The following is a 16,444-nucleotide window of genomic DNA, read 5'->3' on the forward strand; positions in this document are numbered from 1 at the left end:
TCAATACTATATCTTTCAGATCCTTCCATACTTCTCACTTCTGATCACTATCCAATGAATTGAGCCTCACCATCCTCTAACTTTTACTAGAACAGAAACAAATGTTAGTCTACGGTAGGGTGGGTGGGAGGTGAAGGAAAGGCGACAAAAGAGAGTAATTTCTCCCATGACTAATTAACAGTAGTACTGAGCATCAGCAATCTTTCAGTAGATGGTAAGGGGGTAAATACCTAAACAACTTAATGTTATATGCTACTGAACTGAAGCAAATACTCCGTAACTTTCTAATGAAGATTGCTGTGCCTAGTTGTTCAGTTTTGTTTTATTGAAAAATATGTGCATTTTCAACAAATGATGCATTAGAAGTTTATCATTTATTTGGTTTTACATTTATTTAGAGTCCCCTAAGTTCCTAACAGAAGATCAGTGTTTTACATTGGCAGCAGACAGCCCTCCTGCTGGATTTAACTTGTGTGCCATCCATACCCCAAAGCCACCAGCAGGGGAGTGAGTAATCCAGTCAATGGACTATTTAAATTTACTTTAATTATTCAGTAATGCAGCTTGCAAATTATTCCCCACATCCAATAAGGAGAGCTAGACGAGAAAATGAATCATATTTATGTAAGACTTCTAAAAAAAAAGGGACAAATGTTTTTGTTATACTAGGCTTTTCTATAAATTATTCATAATGAAACCAGTCAATTCTTCTAATCTACTTTACCTCATGCAGCTATATACATTCCGTTTATGAGATAATCAATTCTGGTATAGTGCCTCCTACTATAGGATTCTGATATCTGTTTACTTAACAAAACCATTGCTACAATTAGAAATAACAAACCAAACAATAAAGCAGCAATAAGTCCACTCTGAATTTTCATTTTTGAATCATCCATTTGTCCTCCCAATTTGTCCTGTCTTTCCAAAGGTTTTTGGTCCAGTATGCTGTTACCTCGATTATTTACTGCTCCACTTATAATCTCAAAGAATGGTGTTTTTGCAGCTGGAACCCTTGAAATGGGGGATTGCTCAGTCTTCTTTGGGATCAGTTTTGCTATTGAGACTTTACGGGTGGTTAAAAGGTTCTTTGGAAGGATGGTGGTGGTCAAGAGTTTGGTTGCTGTTGTCGGAGTGGTGGTGACTGGGAGTGTGGTTGGGAGAATAGTTGTTTGAGGGGTGGTGACTGGGAGCGTAGTTGTTGTCTGAGTGGTGGTGATTGGGAGAGTGGTTGGGAGGGTAGTTGTCCATATAGTGGTGACTGGCAGAGGGGGGGCAATAGTGGCAGAAAGGGTGGTTGCCTGAGTATTAGTAACTGGAAGGGTAGTTGTTGTCTGAGTGGTAGTGATTGGGAGAATTTGTGGGAGAGTGGTGGCTGCCATTGGCTGGATTTTGTTCATCGAGAGCAGAGTCTGGTGATTTGTTCTTGTTAACTGTGTAGAAGTCAATGGCAGACTGGCTAGGAAAGCATGAGCAGTTGTTGATTGGGTAGTTGGAAGAATGGTAGATGTCTTCAATTTGTCAGTAGTCCACATTTGGGTGGTTCGGAGCAACATTGCTACCATTGACACTTTGGGAGTTCTTGTCATGGTTAACTGTTTGGTGGTCACTGGGAAAATGGAAACTTTTGGATAGGTGGAGTAAGACACTTGCTGCATTGTCATCTTTTGGAGAGGAGTGACTATTGGTGTAGAAGCAAGATTAGATGTTGGATTGTTGAGCAGATCAGTAGAAACTCCATGATCTGATGATTGTTCCCCTCTGTCAGGAAATCTTTCTTTCATGGACTCATCCAACTCCTTCATACTCGCAAGATCTATGAGCAAAAGGAATACAGTAGAAACATTTATGCATTTTGCTACAAAATGTTGAAATATGGTAACTTTATGAATTGAAGAGTTTCAGATAGTAATTCTCCCATATTGCAATGGTTCACATAATTTCCTGGGATCTGAGTTCAAATTCATGCAAGACTGAATGGATAAAACGATGTTACTTTTTCTGCAGGCTTTAAGACTCCCATTTGAAATAACAGTTACAGACAGCTCTTCCAATTTTAAGAAAAGCTGACACAATTGGGTATTCAAGTACTGAATTATGCAATTTCTCATCTCCCAACTCAATTCCTGGAATAAAGCCTCATATAGACAAAGATTACCTAATTATTTCATGTCAGATTTACCAGAGAGATTGACAACAGATTAAGTAAGGATTTTAGATTTGGAGTAGATCTAAGATACCATTACTTCTCCATCAGAACTAGAAAACTCATGCTCTGTGCTCAAGATCCTGCACCATACATTGCAAAAACTTAAGCAATATGCCTGATAGAGGAATGGTGTATGATGTAATGACAAGGACATAGCTCAGGATAATATTAATCTTTGCAATGAAAAGGTACAAGATTTACTTTGTATTCTATGCCACATTAGCTCGCAAGCTGATGGACCTTGAGTGGCACTACAGTCAACTTAGTTTCTTGCTTTTGACATGATTGAACCTGGTTGAATAACCTAGCAATGTTAAGAGATTAGGCCCCGGTGCAATGAACTGGAGGCTTAAGTTTTTTCAATATAAGGTGCAGGATCTTAAGCAGTACGTGTAATCAGCACAAGGTTTCCTTGCCCATGTTTAACCTGAAACCACGAGATCTCATGGGGTTCAGAGGACTCCTACAGCAACTCCCTCCTGAATGTATACTACTGTGCCGCCATCTCTGCTGGGTCTGTCCTGACGGTGAGACAGGACATATCCAGGGATGGTAATGATGGTGTCTGGGACATAGACATATTCATGGAATCACACCTTACAGATAATGTCAAGCTGTTCCTTGCCTAGACTGAGAGCTCTTCCAATTTTGGTATTAGACCCCAGATGTTAGTAAGGATGACACTACAGTGTTGACAGGGCCAATGGTTTTGTTGTCTTTTCTGGTACCTAGGCTGATGCCAAGTGGTTCATCTGGTTTCATTTCCTTGTTGAGACTTTGTACTGCTTTTTACAACTGAATGGCTTGGTAGACCATTTCACAGAGGATAGTTGAGAGTCAATCAAATTGCTGGGGACCTGGAGTCACATGGAGGAGGGCAGATTTCCTTCCCTGAAGAACATTAGTGAGCCAGATAGGTTTATTCTCACAATCAATGATTTCATGGTCAGAGATTCTTAATTTCAGATTTTTTTAAAAAATGGAATTCAAATTCCACCATTTGCCACAGCAGCATTTGAACGTGGAACCCCAGAACATTAACTGAGTTTCTGGATTAATAGTCCCATGATAATGCTACTTGTTCATCGCCTCCCCACAATCTGTGTTATGTCATGCAATGATGTCATAAGGGGACAACATGTGATGGGAAAGTGGACAAGCAAAAGAACAGACCTATGTAGATTTTATAGTAAGGCACGGAGAACTGCTTAAATTAATCAGGCAGCATTAACAAGACCATATAAAAGGAAAGTCATTTACCAATTTATTGGAGATTTTTTGAGGAATTAACATGCTGTGAATAAAGGTGAAATATTTGGTGCACTATACTCAAGTGCTAGAACCTACTGTGGAAATTAAAGTCTTGTGGTTTAAGGGCTAATGTATTGGTATGGACAGATGATTCGCTAGCTAATAGGAAATTAAATAAACGGGGAATGATCGAATGAACGAACTCTTTTCCAGTTAGCAGGATGTAATGAGAGGTGTGCCACAGGGATCAGTGCTGAGTCTTCAACCTTTTACTATTTATATCTTAAAAATGGTTTGGATGAAGTGAACCGAAATATGGTTGCTAAGTATTCTGATAACACAAAGATAGGTAGACAATTAAGTTGTGAAGAAGACATAAGGACACTAAAAGGGGATATAGATAAGTCGGTCAAGTGATCAAAGATTTGCAACATATATAATGTGGGAGACTGTAAAATTGTCTATCTTATTAGGGCAACTAATAAAGGAGTACATCATTTCATGATGAGAGATTTCAGCGTTCAGAAATACAGATGAATCTTGCTGATGACTTGCATAAAATATTGAAAAAATAGTATGGTGGGACAGCAAGTAATTAGGAAAGTTAATAATGTTTTACAGGGAATTTGAATACAGGCACTAGTGAGATCACATCTAAAATATTGTGTATTGTATTGGTCATCCTATTTAGAATGTAAATGTGTCAGAAGCATTTCAGAGAAGATTTACTAGACTAAAACCGGGAATGGGCAGGTTATAAGGTAAGATTGGACAGACCATAGAACATAGAACATAGAAGAATACAGCGCAGTACAGGCCCTTTGGCCCTCGATGTTGCGCCGATCCAAGCCCACCTAACCTATACTAACCCACTATCCTCCATATACCTATCCAATGCCCGCTTAAATGCCCATAAAGAGGGAGAGTCCACCACTGCTGCTGGCAGGGCATTCCATGAACTTACGACTCGCTGAGTGAAGAACCTACCCCTAACTTCAGTCCTATATCTACCCCCCCTTAATTTAAAGCTATGCCCCCTTGTAATACCCGACTCCATACGCGGGAAAAGGTTCACACTGTCAACCCTATCTAACCCCCTAATCATCTTGTACACCTCAATCAAGTCACCCCTAAACCTTCTTTTCTCTAATGAAAACAGCCCCAAGTGTCTCAGTCTATCCTCATACGATCTTCCTTCCATACCAGGCAACATCCTGGTAAACCTCCTCTGCACCCGTTCCAGTGCCTCCACATCCTTCCTATAGTATGGCGACCAAAACTGCACACAATATTCCAGATGCGGCCGCACCAGAGTTTTATACAACTGCATCATGACCTCAGGACTCCGGAACTCAATTCCTCTACCAATAAAAGCCAGTACGCCATATGCCTTCCTCACCGCACTATTTACCTGGGTGGCAACTTTCAGAGATCTGTGTACATGGACACCAAGATCCCTCTGCTCATCCACACTACCAAGTATCCGACCATTAGCCCAGTACCCCATCTTTTTGTTATTCTTCCCAAAGTGAATCACCTCACATTTAGCTACATTGAATTCCATTTGCCACCTTTCTGCCCAGCTCTGCAGCTTCTCTATATCCTGCTGTAACCTGCCACATCCTTCCTCACTGTCAACAACTCCTCCGACTTTCGTATCATCCGCAAACTTGCTCACCCAACCTTCTAACCCCTCTTCCAGGTCATTTATAAAAATGACAAACAGCAATGGTCCCAAAACAGATCCTTGCGGAACACCGCTAGTGACGGCACTCCATGAAGAAACTTCGCCATCAACTACTACCCTCTGTCTTCTTCCATCCACCCAATTCCTAATCCAAACCTCCAACTCACCCTCAATGCCATATCTCCGTATTTTCTGCAGTAGCCTACCATGGGGAACCTTATCAAACGCCTTACTAAAATCCATATATACCACATCTACCGCTTTCCCCTCATCAACCTCCTTCGTCACCTTTTCAAAGAATTCAATAAGATTTGTGAGGCACGACCTGCCCTTCACAGGATTGTATCTGTCAGTATCTAGAAGAGTAAGAGGCAACTTGATTAAAACACACAAGATCCTGCAATGTGACAGACTGCATGATTAAAAGGCATTTTCTCTTGTGGGAGAATCGAGAACCAAGGACACAGTTTAAAAATAAGTGGTAGACTATTTAAGAGAGAGCTGAGGAGCATGTTTTTCTCACAGAAGGTTGAGGGTCTTTGGAACTCTTCCTCAAAACGTGGAAGTAGGTGGTCTGAACTTGCTAATGCAGTGTTAAGTTGATTCTTGATAAGTAAGTGGCAAAAATGTGTCAGGGTTATATGGGAATGTGAAGCAAAAAAATCTGACATGATCTTACTGAATGGCAGAGCAGGCTCAAGGAGTTGAGTAACCTATTCCTGCTTCAAATTTATATCTTCATATATAGGTCGATACATTAGTGTCCACCATAATCTTCTATGCCACTATATCCCATATATATTTTATCTATTTTCTTAACCTGCCCTGCCACTTTCAATTTATGCACAAATATCCCAGCTCCCTTTGTTCCTATAATCCCTTCAGTTGCATCTTTTATTTTTGTATTATCTCTCATTTATCCTACCAAAATGTATTGTTTCACATTTCTCTGCATTAAATTCATCTCCAACTCGTCCATCTGTTCTACTTGCCTGTTATATTCTCTTGAAGACAATCACATACTTAACACGGTTCATAAATGCTATTTTGTGGCTTCTGCATATTTTGAAATTGTGCCTTGCATTCTCAAGTCAAAGTCATTAATATAGATTAAGAATAGCATTTGTCCTTTATCAAATGTTTTTTGGAGGTATGTCATCATATTATACATATTAACTCCATTTACACTCACTGTTAGTAAAACCAAAAAAAATTCAATCAGGTTAGATAAATATGATCTTCCCCTAACCAATATGTGCCATATTTCATATTTCTCTAATGGACCTTGTTAATTTTGTTTTGGATTGTTTATAAAAGCTTTGCCATCACTGTAGATAAACCAACTGGCCTGCAGCTGCTGTTTTATTCCCAACATTGTTTTTTGAACAAGACTATAACATTTGAAATCCTTCAATCTCTAGCACCATCTTCTGCTATAAGAATCTTATAAATTTCAACAGAAATACTAAAAGGACGCTATAAACACAAACAACCAAATCACCTTTAAGACTTTGCATCAGATTTTCTGTGAAGCGGCAATCTCATACAAATTTCTACTCTAGCCCTACTTTTTAAATGAAAGAAGGCAGCTCTGCATTTTTAAAGAGAAGATTCCATTCAGAGCTCCCTCAGAAACAGGGTGCCCTATTTCTACTCTGATAGTTCTTTCATAGTATAGAACATTAAGGAAAGTCATGCTTGGCATTCACAGTAGTCAGCTGCCAAATTTGGAAGTTTAAAAAGTCTTGACAGCTACTTTGACAGGTGCTCTCAAAAGGTAAGTGTGATGTTAGAGTGCTGGGAGGGTCTGACATAAGATGGATCAAGGGGACAGGGTTCCAGATAAGTAGGATGCCAGCTGGGTAAAGTGCTAGGATGACTACTAAGTGGAATGCCAGATGTGTACAGGGTAAGATGCCAGTTAAATGAGATGTCAGGTGGATAGAGTGCCAGGTAAATAGGGTGCCAGTTGGAGGGCAGGGTGCCAGGAGTTGAATACTAGATAGGTCGGGATAGGTTGCCAGATAAGTAGCAAGTGCCAGCTGACTAGGGGTTAAGGTGCCAGGTGGGTACCCTGTTGCAGGGTGCAAAATGACAAGGTAAATGTAATGTTCATGGTGGTTTGGGGTGCTGGGAGAAATCATGAAGGGTGGTGGGTCAGAACTGATGGATAGGGAACAGAGTTGGTCTGGTGCCTGGGGATTATCAGATCCAGGTGTGGGGGTTGTTAGTGGCCAGAAGCGGGTGGGAGTGTTACAAGATGTGCCTTTAACAAGGATTTATTCTGTCATGTTTCTTTTGAAAGCAAGCATTGTCAACCTGGTCCTGCGCTGTCTACTGCTAGTTTTGGTTTTAAAAGAAGCACTAATGGGGGGAGTCAGACACACACGACCCAGGGTTTGCTTGCAGTTGGTAAACTGGGATTTCAGAGGAAGATTCAGCTCTTTGCTGCTGCAAAAAGCTTCGGTTCTCTCTTTTCTGCTTGCAATTTTGTTTCCTTTCTCCTGATCTGGAGATCAAGGAAGGGAGATCTGTTTTGCTGAATGTGACTTTGCTGAAGGCGTTTACTGCTATATTGGAACAGCTAATCAGTAATAGTTAATATGTATACTACTTTGTTAAGTATTTTGAGAGAGTTACAGTTAAACCAATTCTTTCTTTTTATTTCTATTTGTCTGTATTTTAACTGTAGTGTAAGGATAAAGTGTATTTTGCTTAAAGTTGAATAGTTTGATCAATTGCATCTGGAATACAATGCCTTACTTAAAATATAAGAAAACATTAGGGTCTAGGCTATTTCCTTGGCATGTTTTAGGGGGTTTGGTCTGGTCCGTAACAGGGGTGTGCAGTATAGAGTCTGTTGAATCATAGCTTAGGAGTTAGACTATGTACTTAATTGTTTTTTATTTGCTAAGTAACTATTTTACTTAATTTGACCAGAACCCTCTTCTCCAAGGAGACCTTTGGAGGTTTGCATGTATAAAGGAATTGCCTATTGGAATCTCCAGTTCCTTTGACGTCTGCTAGATTCCACAGGTATCCCATTCACAACTCTTATCTATGCTGGCATAGTGACTGTTTGGCCAATGAAACAACTCCATTGTTTATGGAAGCAAATGTCAAGCCTGAGTGGGTTTTTATAAAGTAAGAGAAAGAAACCTGGCACAAATCCCAGGGAAGTGAATTCAGATTTTATTTAAATACCGATACTTAATGAGGCCAGGGCACAAACGTTTGCAAGCACTCAAGCATATTAAATGCAGCCAGCCAGAAAAAAAACTATCTAAAATGTGTGCAGATCCCATTCACTCAAGCATCTGATCCCCTACACCCTGTCTACAGCTACAGTGCTAGGAATAAAATCTATTCCCAACAGCACACAGCGGATATTCAATGTTATTTGTGGTATATCATTGTGATATGAATAAATTATTAGTTCTTACTTTTGATTGGTAACTCACTCAGGACACCTTAAATGCACAAAATAAATGCAAGTCTCTGGTGTTGCCACTGAAACATCTCATCTATGGCCTACTTCATTCATAAAGGTCATGGGCCTTCATTTGTCAATTACAGGAATACAGGTGACTGCGAGAAAGCCTGACAATAAAAAGGGCAACATTACTATTTTGCTAGAAATCTAACTTAATAGGAATGGATAAATTTACAATGTCGCTAAACAGATGATCATAGGAATTCTTTAATGATATTTTAAAAATGAAATTGAAGTGATATTATTCACAATTATGAATAGCAGATAACATTATTTACTTTTAACATTAATTTTCAAAATGGTGTCAGTTACCTTGACTGGCTATAATGCAGAAGTGAAACAACATGTAATAACATCCGTTTCTAACTTAATCATGTTGGAAATCTAACTAAGAGAGAGCAAAGTAAGGTGTAATAAACCACTATATTCATCACAATGACACTTCTGTACCCTTAAATTAATGTCAAATTTATCAAAGACATTGCACCAACAGAATTGTATGCTGTAGATATCACATGGCCTAATGTCTGTGTTGGCTCCCAGCAAGAGTAGCTCATCTACTCCCATTTAAACACCCTTTCCTCATTGTCCTGCACATTTCTTTCTGGATTGAATGATCTAATTCTCTTTTGAAGGCCTCAATTGAATTTGCCTCTCTCAGGCAATATTTTCCAGATCCGAATGACTTCTTATATACAAACACTTTTTCCACATCGCTATTGAAAATGATTGGTAAATCCTCCAGCCAACAGGAACATATAAGTCCTTTTTACTCAGTCAAGATCCCTCATGATTTTGAGCACTGCAACCAAATCTCCTTCTAATCTGCTCTTCTCCAAGAGTAACATCCCCAATTTCTCTAGTTCATTCACATTTCAGAAGTTCCTTACTCTTAGAATCAATTTCACAAATGTTTTCTGCACCCTTTCTAATGTCTTCACATCCTTCCTAAAGTGAAGTATCCAGAAATGGAGCAGAGCACCACTCGAGACCAACCTATGGTTTATGTAGGTTTATCATAACTTCCCTGCTTTTGTACTTTATGTTCCTATTTATAAAGCTCAGGATCCTGTATGTTTTAATAAGCATTTTCTCAACTTGCCTTGCATACATTTGGTCCCTCTGCATCTACTCTAACTTTAAAGTTGTATCTTTTGTTTAGTTTTGCCTTTCCTAGTTATTTCTACTGAAATGATTCATTTCACATTTCTGTTACCTATTATCCATCTATTATGCCAGCCTATGTCTTATTAAAAATTGAACACCATATCATAGTTCACGTTTCTAAGCTTGTGTCATCCACAAATTTTGAAATTTGTTCCAGGTACATGCAAGTGTAGGTCATTAATATTTATCAAAGAAAGCCAGGACCCAAAATGAAACTGGGAATTGCATTATAAGCCTTCCTTTAGTCTGAAAGACAATGTTCACCATTAATTTTGGTTTCCTTTCAGCCAATTTCATATCCCTGTTGCCCTGGTCCCATTTATTCCATTCAATCTAATTGGCTGAGAAGCCTGCTATGTGGTACTTTATGAAGTGCGTTGTGGAAGTCCATTTACCCCACATTGTCTGCATTATCCGCGTTAACACTGTTACCTTTTCAAAACCTCAAACAAATTAGTTTATTAATAATCAGTTTATTAATATGCAGAACATATTCATGTTGGCATTCTTTAATTTATCTACATTTGCCCAAGTGGCTGTTAATTTTGTCCTATGTTGTCATTTCATGAGCTTCCCTACCACCAAGATTAAACTAACAAGCCTGTACTTGCTGAGCTTACCGATACACCCTTTCATGAATGCTCCAATCCTCTTGCACCACTCCTGGATTGGGCCAGTAACTCTGTAATGTTCACTTTCATAGCCCTCTGTATCCGGACTGTGTCTCAGCTAATCTTCGTGGCTTAGCAACTGTAAATATCCATTGTCTTTCTGTCAATTTTAAGCCCATTTAGGGCTTTAATTTCTTCCTCTTCCATACTGACCTGAGCAATATCTTCTTTCTCAGTGAAGTCAGATATAATCGAGTACCTCAGGAATGTCCCGGTCTCCACTTGTACACTCCCTTTTAGGTCTCTAATCAGCCTTGCTCCCTCCTTTCAACATCCTTTCCCTATTGATATACCAAGAAGAATTTGGGATGCCTTTGTATGTTAGCTGTCCATCTCTTTTCATAATCTATCTTTGCCTTTCATATCATCTTTTCCCCACTTCTGCTCTGAATCTTCTAAATGGAGCATAGTTTTCAACTGTGTTCTCCAACTGGCATCTTCTTTATGCATCCTTTTTCTACTTCACTTTACATTTGTTTAACCAAACTTTTCCCTCATGTGAATGTTATTTCCACTGTACCTGATCTAACCATTGTTTAAAAGTAGCCCATTGTTCCCTTCCAGTTTTTCTTGGCAATTTATCTGGGTCACCTTTCCTCTCATCCCTTCCTCAATGAATTGTTTTTATTCTGGCTTGCATTCAGATATATTACAATTAGATACAGTAAGCAAATTTATCTTAAAAATTAAATTTAACACATTTTCAATCAGACGGTAGTATATAAAACCAAATGACAAAGTTACCTCTTTTTATAAAGTGGCTTACAAATCCTTCTGAAGACATCAATGGACAAGCATCTTTGTTTGGACAGTAGAAAAGGTAGCAATTTTGAAAAGACGAATTATTTCTTCGATTAAACGTCATAAAATTGCACAGGTTTTCTCCTTCCATTTAAAAACAGAAAAATAAAACGTTTAGTTCATCAAACATCTATATTATTTTAATTAATCCACAGCACTCCGGTCTATTAAGGTAAGCAGAGCAAATGAAGCCTGTGGTAGAATATCAGACTAAAGCAGTAAAGAATCTGCATTTTCTGAGTTTCCTACAGATATCACACTAAACCATTATCTGTCATTTAGATTAGATTAGATTACATTACAGTGTGGAAACAGGCCCTTCGGCCCAACAAGTCCACACCGACCCGCCGAAGCGCAACCCACCCATGCCCCTACATTTACCCCTTACCTAATACTACGGGCAATTTAGCATGGCCAATTCACCTAACCTGCACATCTTTGGACTGTGGGAGGAAACCGGAGCACCCGGAGGAAATCCACGCAGACACGGGGAGAACGTGCAAACTCCACACAGTCAGTCGCCTGAGGCGGGAATTGAACCCGGGTCTCAGGCGCTGTGAGGCAACAGTGCTAACCACTGTGCCACCGTGCCGCCCACTAAAGGTCATCTTAAGGTTTGGAGATGAAAGTTGGCCAGGAACCATTGGAATTATTGCAATGGAGATTTTTGACTTTTTAAAAAGTTAATTCATGGGATGTGCCATCATTAGTTTGGCCAACATTTATTGCCCATCCCTAATTTGCTTTCAGAATGAGCTGCCTTCTTGAACTGCTGCAGTCCATTTGCTGCAAGTTGGCCACAGTATGGTTAGGGAGAGAGTTCCAGGATTTTGACTCAATGACTGTTGGACAAGCAACCAGCAGAATAGATCAGCAATGTATCAAGGTAGATTTTGAGTTCTGGTTAACGTTTGAATCCAACCAGTGAACTATGTGAGTCTCAATGCTGTTTGCCACCATTGGGCATGGAATGGCAACCAGCTGGAACATTGCCATTAGTTGCGACAGGTCTCAGGATGGGATGGGATGGGATGGGCTAGGGGATGACATGTCTGAACTGGAGAACACAGTTGAAAACTATGCTCCATTTAGAAGATTCAGAGCAGAAGTGGGGAAAAGATGATATGAAAGGCAAAGATAGATTATGAAAAGAGATGGACAGCTAACATCATTTGTGGGTAGCTCCGGAGGAGAAAGTGAGGACTGCAGATGCTGAAGATCAGAGTTGGAAAGTGTGGCGCTGGAAAAGCACAGCTGGACAGGCAACATCTGAGGAGCAGGAGAGTCAACATTTCAAGCATAAGATCTTCATCAGCTCTCATTCCCACTGAATCTAGTGCTCCAGAACAAAATCCTTTTGGGATCTTCTTTGTAATATTATTGCCAAATGATTCTGAGCAGAGTTGACAGGATACATCCAGTCACTTCACAAAATCCCAAATGGAGTTCAATGAATATACTCTGTGATGCTGCTACTTGTCAGAATGGCACACAGGTTTTTGGAGGAGGGAGTCAGTTGGCCAGATGGTCAGTTTGCAATGTAGAGTAATGGCAACAGTGTGGGTTCAATTCCTGCACTGACTGAAGGGTTCTCCTTCTGAACCTCTCCCTTTGCTTGAGGCAAGATGACCCTCAGTTTAAAGCACCACCAAGTCATCTCTCTCTGAGAGAGCAGTCCTATGGTCTGGTAGGACGATGATGACTTAACCTTTACACAAGATTATTTGTCCACAATGCATTTTGAATGTAAGTTATTGTTGAATTAACTTTTTGAATCATTGCGTAAAGTTACTCCTTCAACAATACCAACATAATGTAATTGGTGAAACTCTTTTTTTTTTTAAAAACTGCATTTCCATGAAACATTTCCTGTACGAAATTAGTATTAAACTACATGAAAAAAGGAAACTGGGAGAAAATGACGACTACAGAGGCTGGAGATCAGAGTCGAGAGTGTGGTCCAGCACAGCACAACTGTGTGGAAAAGCACAGCAGGTCAGGCAGCATCCGAACGATAACTGTTTAATTAATACAGTTTAATTAATACAGCTAAGCAGGGGTTAAAACACAAGATGTAAGCCTTTTAAATCACAGTGTCAACTCACCAACTGTAGTAACTTGATTTTAAGTGACTTTAAAAAGTTTTAAATAGTTTTCATAATCTTGGAACAGGCACCAGTTTCTTAGTATCTTTTAGAGCCTTTTCAGAGACCCACCAATGAGCATGATTAGTAGGAACTTCCAATGGTAAGAGTGGAACAGTCTGGTACTACTATAATAGTTTTGCAACAAGTGCAATAAATTGTGGAAATTCTAGTTGTGTGGAATGTAATTTGATTTCACAACTCTTTGCAGCAGTTTACACCAGTTTTGACCAAATTACTTGAAAAAATCCATTGCAATCAAGCAAAAATTCCAGAATAATAATTTACATTGTCAGATCTTCACTACTTTTCACAAGAGACATAGATAAAATGAATCCAAAAAGTGATAATTCGGAGTAATTTGGTGGTATCCACACTCTGGAATCTGGTTGCTCTGCCTTCCATATTCCAGATAAAAGGTATATTCTTCTCCTTTGGCTGTAGGAGAAGCAGACAGAAGTGGGTACTACAGATGCTGGAGATTAGAGTCAAGATTAGAGTGGTGCTGGAAAAGCACAGCAGGTCAGGCAGCATCAGAGGAGCAGGATAATGGACATTTTGGGCAAAAGCCCTTCATCAGGAAAAGCAGTCTTCTCAGTAGGAGAAGCAGGTCTTTCAGATCTAACTGAACTCTTTATAATTTTGTACACCTCAGTTAAGTCTATCCAACATTTCTTCATAGCTGCAATTTTCAAGACCTAGCAATATCTTCTAAGTCTCCTCTGCACGCTCTTCAGACTGCTTATGACCTTCCTCTAATGTAGCAACCAGAATTCCAACAGTCACCTAAGCACCATTTTTTGCAATTCCAGCATTTCATTCTTGCTTTTGCACTTTATACCTTGTCCAGTAAAGGCAAGAAATCCCCTGGATTTCTTTTTCATCTTACACATCTGTCCTGACACCTTAAAGAACCCACGGGCATACACTTCAAGTGCTGACTTAGAATCAGAGATGTAAAGCACAGAAACAGACCCTTCGGTCCAACCTGTCCATGCCGACCAGATATCCCAACCCAATCGAATCCCACCTGCCAGCACCAAGCCCATATCCCTCCAAACCCTTCCTATTCATATACCCATCCAGATGCCTCTTAAATGTTGCAATTGTACCAGCCTCCACCACCTCCTCTGGCAGCTCATTCCATACACGTACCACCCTCTGCGTGAAAAAGTTGCCCCTTAGGTCTCTTTTATATCTTTCCCCTCTCACCCTAAACCTATGTCCTCTAGTTCTGGACTCCCCGACCCCAGGGAAAAGACTTTGTCTATTCATCCTATCCATGCCCCTCATAATTTTGTAAATCTCTACAAGGTCACCCCTCAGCCTCCGATGCTCCAGGGAAAACAGCCCCAGCCTGTTCAGCCTCTCCCTGTAGATCAAATCCTCCAACCCTGGCAACATCCTTGTAAATCTTTTCTGAAATCTTTCAAGTTTCACAACATTTTTCCAATAAGGAGAACAGAATTGCACGCAATATTCCTAACTGATGTTCTGTACAGCCACAACATGACCTCCCAACTCCTGTACTCAATACTCTGACCAATAAAGGAAAGCATATCAAATGCTTTCTTCACTATCCTATCTACCTGCAACTCCACTTTCAAGGAGCTATGAACCTGCACTCCAAGGTCTCTTTGTTCAGCAACACTCCCTCGGACCTTACCGTTAAGTGTATAAGTCCTGCTAAGATTTGCTTTCCCAAAATGTAGTACCTCGCATTTATCTGAATTAAACTCCATATGCCATTTCTCAGCCCATTGGCCCATCTGGTCCAGATCCTGTTGTAATCTGAGGTAACCTTCTTTGCTGTCCACTGCACCTCCAATTTTGGTGTCATCTGCAAACTTCTTCTACCTATTTCAATATCCTCCCACTAATGGTGTATTCCCTGGTTTTGTTTGCCCTTCCCAAATGTGTTACCTTATATTTCTCTGGAACTGAGTTTTATTTGTCACATTTCCGCCTGCTCAAATAAACCATTGATGTAATTCTAGAGTCGAAAATATTTTCTTGACTATTAACTTCTACAGCCAATGTTTGTGTGATCTGCAAGTTACCCAATCATGACTGCAATATTTAAGACCAGATCATACAACAAATAGCAAGGGAATGTCTACTAGAATGTCTGCTTTATTCCCATCCTCCATGAAGGCAGAGACAAAATAACTATTAAGAACCCCTCGCACATCGTCGACATCCATTCAGAAGTTACTTTATACATTTGATAGGCTGTCCCCTTTCTTAGTTATCCTCCTGCTCTTAATGTACTGAAAATGTTTTTAGGGTTTCCTTGATTTTACCTGACAATGTATTCTCTCTTTGCTTTCTTAATTTTCTTTCTTACTTCATAGAGTCATACTTGGTCCAACTTGTACATGCTGACCAGATATCACTCCTGTACTTTTTATATTCTCCTAGGTTTCCTACAGTTTTAAGTTAATTGTGACTGTCATAAGCTTTCTTCTGCTTTACTTCATCCTGTATGTTTTGTGAGTTGGTTAGCTCAGTTGGCCAGACAGCTAGTTTGTGATGCAGGAGTGATACCAGCAGCATGGGTTCAATTCCTGCACTGGCTGAGGTTACCATGAAGGACTCTCCATATCAACCTCTCCCCTTGCCTGAGATGTGTTGACTCTAAGGTTAAGCCCACCATCCGTTGTCTCTCTTTAATGTGAGAGCAGCCCTATGATCACTTTACTTCTGTACCTGTAAAACTAGGAGGATCTACATTTAGCAGTAGTGGACCTTTTTCTTTGCGGGTACAAGTTTACACTGTGCCCATGGAATCTCACTTTATAGTTTTCCTTTACTTGGTTTATCCAGTCCATCATCACCAGAACACCCCTCTGTTTTGTAATATTTATCTTTCCCCAGTTTGGAACTTTTATTCTATTCCAACATTATCCTTTGTTATAATAATGCTAAATCTAAATACAGTATATTCGTAACGGTCAGCCAACTTTACTTAAATCGACCTGCTTAGCTTTATTTCTTAAAACTAAACATAGAATTACAATC

The 16,444-nt window shown here is 39.8% G+C and overlaps 1 protein-coding gene across 3 annotated transcripts in view; it reads right to left on the minus strand.

The window, feature by feature from the left end:
• Nucleotides 1–303: 303 nt before the first annotated feature.
• LOC122559644 (uncharacterized) overlaps nt 304–16,444 on the minus strand; it is a 31,955-nt gene continuing 15,814 nt past the window's right edge. For all 3 annotated transcript variants that reach the window (XM_043709455.2, XM_043709454.2, XM_087997249.1), the window contains 2 exons: nt 11,223–11,363; nt 304–1,816 (listed from right to left, as the gene is read on the minus strand). In XM_043709455.2, coding sequence (XP_043565390.2) covers nt 726–1,816; nt 11,223–11,363 — 1,232 coding nt within the window. In that variant the 3' untranslated portion in view covers nt 304–725. The remainder of the gene's footprint in view (nt 1,817–11,222; nt 11,364–16,444) is intronic.

Source organism: Chiloscyllium plagiosum, unplaced genomic scaffold (assembly GCF_037043375.1).
Source record: "Chiloscyllium plagiosum isolate Xiang-an unplaced genomic scaffold, Cpla_swu_hap1 HiC_scaffold_19, whole genome shotgun sequence".
NCBI lineage: Eukaryota > Metazoa > Chordata > Chondrichthyes > Orectolobiformes > Hemiscylliidae > Chiloscyllium > Chiloscyllium plagiosum.